Raw genomic sequence first — 8089 nt, forward strand, 5'->3', positions numbered from 1 at the left:
TGAATAATTGACGATAATTGTATAATTTTTAGTGAAGTGTACCAGTTTCTTTATAAAATGACGACAAATCAGCCGGCATCACAACTTTCACGCAATTCCGCGATTGTGTTACACAAACTATTATCAGAAATAATAGACGAAATATGGCCAAACACACAACCGGACCTTCTGAGATATTTAAGTAAAATACATATCTACAGTAGATCGCCAATTAGAAGAACATATACACGAAAAAAGTTAGTTTCTCTTATTTATCCTTAGATATCGCCTTTATGATTAGACTTCAAACTGAATTTTATAATTTTTTTCATACACTTAATTATTTAATTTATTTATACACAATAGTATAAACTTCGTTTTGTTTATCTGTGTTTAATAATTGTATTATCATCGAATGTGTTTTCATTATATTATAAAATGAATACTTTTGTGCATTTTTAAAAATAAAATTTTATTGTTTTTGTAATTATTTTATAATACACAGTGTGTACAACATAACGCAATTTAAAAATCTTTAAATGATTTCGCATTTACAACGTTATGACATTTTTAAACGTCCTGGATATCTGAGGATTAATTTTTACAGTAATATGGCTGTCTAAACAATCGTATCATTTATTTCAGGAATGGTGCCGGATAAAAGAAAATAGCAGAAAACTGTTCGTCTTAGATCTAATAAAATGATATAAGTCGTATTTATAATCTTGAATTCTCCAAATTTTTAAATTTTTTTTTGGAGTTTGAATATTCGAAATCCTCGAAAGAATTGTAAGACTTGGAAATAGATTACGATTTTATATTGTACAGTTATTGTTTTATATTGTACAGTTAATATGTTAATAATAATTATGTGATTTATTATTTATTGTATTATGAATTACTGAAATTATCCTATTTTACAAGGAAAATAGGTTACTTCATAAGAAACACATCTCATATAAAAAAAATGCATATATCTGTCCTTTAATTCTCTTTAATAATCTTTAAAATTAACATATACCGATATTCCTCATTTCCTAATTCGCGCTAATGATATCAGGGTTAATTATTTAATATTTCCCAGGCGTCTTCTTCCGCTTTCGAGTTCCAATTCTGTTGTGCCTTATTGTCCGTTTCGAAATTGATCAATTCTTCTCTTCTCTCCGCCTTTGGTTGTCTCTTTGAAATTACCGTCTTGCTCGTTTGTTTCGTGTCGTTGCCCCAATCCCAATCGCAATTCGAGTTGGAAGAATCTCCAGCAGAAATGTTGCTCCTGAAATAAGCAAGGAATAAATTTTGAATAATCGATTGTATTTTACTTACACAGACTTAATAACTAATAATTTAATAAAAGTTTATTTTTATATGTAGAAGCTTAGAAGGTACGTACTTTGAACTGGAGCTTCTTACAAGAGACGATTTTTCGTTGGAGCGATTCGATATTAAATCGTTATTCTGATACGTATCAGAGGAATACTGATATCGATCTGTGGAATCATATTGCCTTTGTTGTTCCGCTGAATTGGTCCCAGCAATATCACCCCATCCTCCCCGTCTCGTTATATCCCCAACCTATGCATTATTTTTTTCTAAATTTCTTGACTCTTAATAAGATATCTGCCTATATATATGACATAATAATAATTTCTAATAATTTAATTTTAATGACAATTAAAATTAAAAAATGAATAATAGAACAGAAAAAGCAAACGAAAGAATTTATACCTTTGTAACCAAATGATTGACCTGAGCTCCTACGTCCTCTAATAATGTGCCATCACGAACCTAATAATTTAATACAAACAGAGAAAAACGAAATAAAAATATCTTCAAAATAAGAATTATAAATTCGATAGAGGAATTAATTAAAATAAATGTACAAAAAATAATAACTCGAGATAATTAATATCTCGCGTTTATGTTCTCAAATAAATTTATGCATAGCAATTCTAATCGAAAATAAATGAATGGATAAAAAATGAACAATAATGCTTTAATCCTGTTCTTTAATCTCGTTTAAAAAAAATAATTAATTTTTAATCCCTAATTAATTTACATTCGAGAGCTTTTCTCGAAATTTGTACACTTGCCTTTTGCGTCGCTAGTCCTCCGATCTTGATTGCATTCTCGGTAGCTTTGCTTGCTATTTTTGATGCCGAAGAAGAGAATATTGACCATCCCTACAATAGTAAGAAATAATAGATTAATTCGTTACTTTTAAATTACAGACATTTAATAAACGTTAAAAATCGTACACTCGCTAATGATGATACTGCGGTGTCGAACAATTCCTGGGACGAACTCTTGGGTGGTGGATCCATCTGATAGCCGAAGCCACCGTATTTACCGCCTTGATTAGGTGGGATATTACTAAAACGATAACGTTTAAATAAACGTTATAACTACTTCTTAATGCACACTTCTATTCTTACAATGCTATCACATTTTTCGGTTCTCATAAACTCTCCAAATATTTAAACTTATTCACTCTTTTGTTTTTCTAATCTTTATATTTTCCATTTATTTATACTCTTAATTGTTCCACATTCTATAATATATCAAATATTATATCATAATGATATAAAAAATAGAGAGAGAGAATTGATATAGAATAGATAAGAATAGATAAGAATTTGATATAGAAAATAAAAGCCAGACTATAGACTTACTCTGGGCGATTGGCATTTTCATTCTGTTTCTTCGCAAAGAAGGATTCCGTCTGCATCTTCAGATTATTCGAGTCCATATTTTGATAAGAAGAGGATAGGTCGTTCTGATACGAATATTCTTGCTTATTTTTAATGAATGTCGAAGGCTGAAACTCCTTTGCTGTTGAATTGCTTGGACTCCAAGACTCTCCTCTCGCCAATGTAGCGATCTAAGCAAAGAAAAAATATTTTTAAGCGAATCAACTTTAAAGGAATTCAATGATAAAAGTGTACGATAAATCTCTTTACCTTATCCCTATACAATGCCGCCGCTTTTGTATTATAACGTTGTGAGATGGACATAGATTCATCCCAGTCGGATTGATTCTCAAAGAATTCTCGGGCGTTTCTATTGCCACCGACCTTCATCTTTTCCAGTTCTACATCCTTCCACTTGTCCATAGAGACAGAGCGGACAAACGATAAGTGTACACCTAAACCACGATGCTTGCCTGAGCATTCTAGACATATCCAAATACCATATGTCACGGATACCCATTGCGGATTGTGGCTGCCACATTCGAAACATTTCTACAAAACGCACAAGAGTATGTATAAATCTGATAATCAAAAGAAGTCAATTGCAAGAAGTTACTAATTAACTTCATTTTTTTAATAGATACATGTAATGAATTTTCTTAATAGGTAGTACATATTAATGAAAAATAAATGCACTACATATCAACTCAAAACATTGAAATGTTTATTTTCTGGAAAACTTTGTTCTTTGAATTATGATGTTATAACAAATGAATGATATCTCAATTCTACGCAAAGTGCTAAGATAAATAATAAAAATTACATTTACTAAAAATGTAGAAGTTGAAATTTAAATTTAAAAATTTGCTTTAATTAAACATTTTACTGAAATGTACTTTAAAAATATTAAATACCTAATCTTTGTAAAAAAAAAGAGAGAAAGTACTTGATATATTTCTCATCTTGCTGTCAATCAAACTTACATTGTTCTCGTCCTTCGGCTTTAATTCACTCAGCACTCGTCGCGTTCTTGGACTGGCCATGGTCACATCAGTTAGTCGTCAAAGGCTGAGGGTTATAGTTATGTTAACAGTCAATCTAAGTTATGTAGGTCTATTTTCTAAAACTGGATCAGTACATTTATGGAATTTAAAATAAAACGAATATGTTTGATATTTGGCAAAAGTAAAACAGAAAAATCCAGTGGTCTGGTACAGGAATAAAAAACAGATGCATTGAAATAGAATATTTGAAGTCTAACAATTTCCTTGTGTCTACAGTTCAACATGTGGGATAAACAAAAATAATTGAGGCATTAGGCGAGATAGAAAATTAAGAAATGCTCTGAAAATCAAGTTCAAGTTTAACATGACATATCAATGAAATGTTCAGAAATATTTCACTGCAAGATTTGAAGAATTTCAGAAATTTTTCATAAAATATCTCTAAAAATATAAATATGATCAGAAAGTGCTTTTGAAATATTTTTTTTCTTACAATGTTTGTATAACACTTTTAAAATATTTTATAAATGTATACGAAATATTTCTAAGTATTTCAAAAAAAAATTCACATAAATATTTCATGCCGTGTGACATATATAGTGTACCTCGCGGCTATGATTGTTAGCTGTGTGCGAGAAAGCAAACGGAGCAATTGAAACGTGGGAAATTCATCACGACATTCCAACAGCCCTGAATTTTGGAATGCCGCGGTATCGTTACGCGAGTCATGCGCGATAATTGGCAAAGATGTTCACCTCGAGACTACGAAGTCATTGTATCGAATGGTTCTTTCTTCCGAGACGGGAGGATCGGATCCTACGTGGACATATTGCAAAAGTCGGACATGATTTTTGTACCCTGGGAACCAAACTGCTGGAACTTGGCGACACTGGCGTTGTCGTGATTGACGTCACGCGGAGAAGTTAGGTTAGGTTAAGTCATCATCCGCGGGTGATTGCCCGGGAAATTTATAGCTATATGTAAGTACAATATCCTTCGTTTTTTTATCTGATGAAAATTTAACTATTAATTCTATTCACGCGAAGTCTATTCTAATAGACGAAATAGTACGAATATCGCTAATCTTAGATTAAGTTAATCGTAGGTTTGATTGAAAATGTAGGCGATATAATAGTGAGGCCTAGTTTTACTTATGGTTAACTCTTAACTAACCGAGGTGCAACTTATTTCTCATCTTTTTCCAATCTTAGAATTCGAAAGAGATAAGGATTAACAAGAAGAAGCTTCGCTCTGCTTTTCATCGATTTTGATCAAACTTGCTTGCAGCAATATTAGAGGAGTCTAAATGAAACACCTACAAAGTTCCCGCTTAGAAACCGAGTAATGAGCATTTAAAAATATACTAAAAAATCTGAAAACAGTCTAATATTTCGGAAAATATATATTTTTGAGAAAAATGTCTTAAACAAAAATGATAGGATTTAATAAGATATATTTACTGACTGTATTGGTTTAACCTTGGGAGACATTGTCAACTTTGACTTGGCGATGTCACCCAAGATTAAACCAATAAAACCAATAAATATATCTTATATTAAATCTTATCATTTTTGTCTAAGATTTTTCTCAAGAATGCATCTTTCTGAGATATTAGACCATTTAGAGAATGGATTAAAATGAATTGAAATTTTTTTCTATCCGAATGCATATTTTAAATAGCGAAAATACTTTTTTTGGATTCAATTAGATTCGATTGGATTGAAAAATTGCATTTCCTATTCAAAATTTTGAATTGAAGTATTCACAATGCACAGAAAAAGCTAATATTATTTTTAGATTGAAAGGTATGCTCCATGCAATTCCTATAAATGAATAAAAATGCATTCAGGATTGAAAAGCATTCATTTTAACATTCATGAATCAATATTTCTGAAAATCTGAATCTATTTCAATTTAAGTTCAATCCATTCTCGTTTGCTGGATATTTAAATATTCGAATCATTACTTGGCTTCTAAGGCCCATTAGTAGGAATGGCTTTATTGGTGTTCATTTGATAGGCTCTTCTAAGGCGTATCATTTGATAGGTGTAAGTCTGGAATCAGACTATGTATTGAAGAATGAGATTGAAGATTGAAAGAAGATTGAAGTTTGACCAATCAGAACAAAAGGAGCTAAAGTTTCTTTGTCCTCATTGGTGAAATTTCAATTTTTAATCTTTAATTTCAATCTTTAATGCATAGTCTGATTCCAGCCTAACATCGTTACAAGTTTCATCAAAATCGATGAAGAGACTGTAGTCTCTCTTTGTTAATTAAATCTCGGTTAAGAGTTAATCAGTTGTGAAACTGGGTCTATTTGTCTCTTTCCGATTTTCCTGTAGTTTGTATATTTGTAAATTTGTGTATTTTCATGCGTAGAATATTTTTGGCAAGAAAAATAGTCCCCAAGCAGAACAAATAGCGAACAAGTAACGTCAAAATGACATTAAAATGAATCGGAAATGATTGAAAAATGATTTTTAATGATCATTTTGGAATTATTTTGATATCATAATAATCTTGTTCTGCTTTGAGCTTTGCTCAAATTCCGTTTTATTTTTGAAATTTTTTACGTCGGTAAGTTAGAAAATAATAATTTATGACTGCGCATGCTCATTAATATAGTTCGTCCAAAAAACGAAATTAAAAAAAAAATAAAACAGCACACTTGAGTGATTTTCCTTCTCAGAATATATTTCACGCAAGCATGAAAATACACAAATTTCCAAAATCATCGGAAAAATCCAAAATCATCAGAATGGGGTGTTATACTAAATATTTACCGTCTACATTCTTTTCTTAGAATCTTTTATATATTATTTGAAATATTCTAAGATTTTAAGATTCTAAGTTATAAAATTATTTAGAAATTCTGAAAAATTCTTAACTTTATATAAACCTTCTTTATATAACCTTCTGAAAAATTTTCATCACAGGAATTCTTTCTTATACTTAGGACTTGCTAAAATGTTAATAAACGCTTTTATTTATCTTTATCCATCTTCTATGTGTCAGGAATCGATACATTATACTGAAATGACAAACACGCGACAGATTCAGTAAGTAAACTGCGTGCGATCGTAGTTATATTATAACTTGCACGTCAGATTTTCCATGGATTAATTACGTGAGGGAATTAATATGCGAAATATACTCTAATTAAACTGACTTCTTATATGTATCGGCAATGTTCTTGATTTAACACGTTTCTTGATTTGCGAGTGATTATATTTTTGATTATGATTGTATTATAATTAGAATAATAGTAATGGGCGCATATAAATAAAACATAAATATAATAAATATATATTAAAATACATTAGGACATTATCGTAAATTGGAAGAAATATATAACAATAACTCTATTATAATTCTTAGACGTAAAATATGTAATAAAATAATATAGGCATAAATTATATATAAAGACAGGTTAAACGTTATTACTACAATATTATATATACTATTCATATATCGGTAATGCATGTAATATATGCTTAAAGTCATAAAATTAACACAGCTCTAAAAGCGCTACAATTTAATTTTCTGCGCATTTCTTTTATTTTAAGCGATGTCTACAATGAAATTTTAAGGCGTAAAACTTAAAGCTTTAAACTCTAAACCGTAAGAAATTAGTCAATTACAGTCGAATGTGAGGAGATTAATTGGCTATGATTGGTAAATTTACAACTTAAGGCTGAAAATTTAAGTTTTATATCTTAAAATCTCATTGTAGACGTCGCTTTACGGAAAACAGGAGTCTCCTATAAATATATCAATTTAAGACTACTGAAGATCTCATTCGTACTCAGTATTTTACGACGTAACGCTAAAAAGAAGTAAAACTAAGCTTAGGTATTTACAATTGTCGGTACTCAAGACGGACTAGAACAATAAAGCACACTAATAAGATGGCTATAGAATTAGGAAAGCTGGAGGATGCTGCGTTTGTCTTCCAGCAGATATCCAGTTTGCAATTTGATGCCAGCTGACCAAACTTGCTCTTCAGCAATTCCCAATCGCAAAGGCCCACCTGACAGCCATCGTACCGTATTGGTTTCTCTCCGAGATAAAATATCACTTTATTGCGATTATTAACGTCGTGGCACCTGTAATATATTTTTTAAAAAGATTAGAATTTGTTGATATTTCATTTAAAATGTTACGTATAACTGAATTTAATACCAATTGACTGATTTTGATCAAAGATCATTTAATTGATTTCTTTTAATATTAAAGCTAATATAATTAAATCAAATTTAAGTTAACAAAATTTTATATTTAATTTGCTTACTTTGGGACAATCTAAGATATTTTAATTTAATAGTAGTTTTTGACACAACTTAAAAAGATTTAAATATCAGTAATAAAAAAACGAACATAATTTGTAAGTAAAATTGTAATGAGAGAGAAGATAATAGA

General features: G+C 30.1%; 3 protein-coding genes across 4 annotated transcripts in view; 1 reads left to right on the plus strand and 2 right to left on the minus strand.

Annotated features, from left to right (window-relative positions):
• LOC108690217 overlaps positions 1 to 765 on the plus strand; it is a 2547-nt gene extending 1782 nt beyond the window's left edge. For both annotated transcript variants that reach the window (XM_018197400.1, XM_018197401.1), the window contains exons 3-4: positions 33 to 236; positions 625 to 765. In XM_018197400.1, the coding sequence (XP_018052889.1) occupies positions 33 to 236; positions 625 to 640 (220 nt within the window). In that variant the 3' untranslated portion in view covers positions 641 to 765. The remainder of the gene's footprint in view (positions 1 to 32; positions 237 to 624) is intronic.
• Positions 766 to 869: 104 nt separating this feature from the next.
• LOC108690216 (ADP-ribosylation factor GTPase-activating protein 1) lies at positions 870 to 4559 on the minus strand. Its single transcript, XM_018197399.1, has 9 exons — positions 4426 to 4559; positions 3650 to 3734; positions 2937 to 3218; positions 2649 to 2857; positions 2235 to 2349; positions 2070 to 2159; positions 1705 to 1764; positions 1370 to 1551; positions 870 to 1252 (listed from the first exon to the last, which is right to left on the minus strand). The coding sequence occupies exons 2-9, from the start codon at positions 3707 to 3709 to the stop codon at positions 1042 to 1044; spliced, it is 1209 nt and encodes a 402-aa protein (XP_018052888.1). The 5' UTR covers positions 3710 to 3734; positions 4426 to 4559; the 3' UTR covers positions 870 to 1041.
• A 2589-nt stretch (positions 4560 to 7148) lies between these two features.
• LOC108690220 (multiple inositol polyphosphate phosphatase 1-like) overlaps positions 7149 to 8089 on the minus strand; it is a 17954-nt gene continuing 17013 nt past the window's right edge. Inside the window, exon 9 of the mRNA XM_018197405.1 lies at positions 7149 to 7776. Within this exon, the coding sequence (XP_018052894.1) occupies positions 7527 to 7776 (250 nt within the window). The 3' untranslated portion in view covers positions 7149 to 7526. The remainder of the gene's footprint in view (positions 7777 to 8089) is intronic.

The sequence above is a fragment of the Atta colombica genome, unplaced genomic scaffold (assembly GCF_001594045.1).
Source record: "Atta colombica isolate Treedump-2 unplaced genomic scaffold, Acol1.0 scaffold30, whole genome shotgun sequence".
In the NCBI taxonomy this organism is placed as follows: Eukaryota; Metazoa; Arthropoda; class Insecta; order Hymenoptera; family Formicidae; genus Atta; species Atta colombica.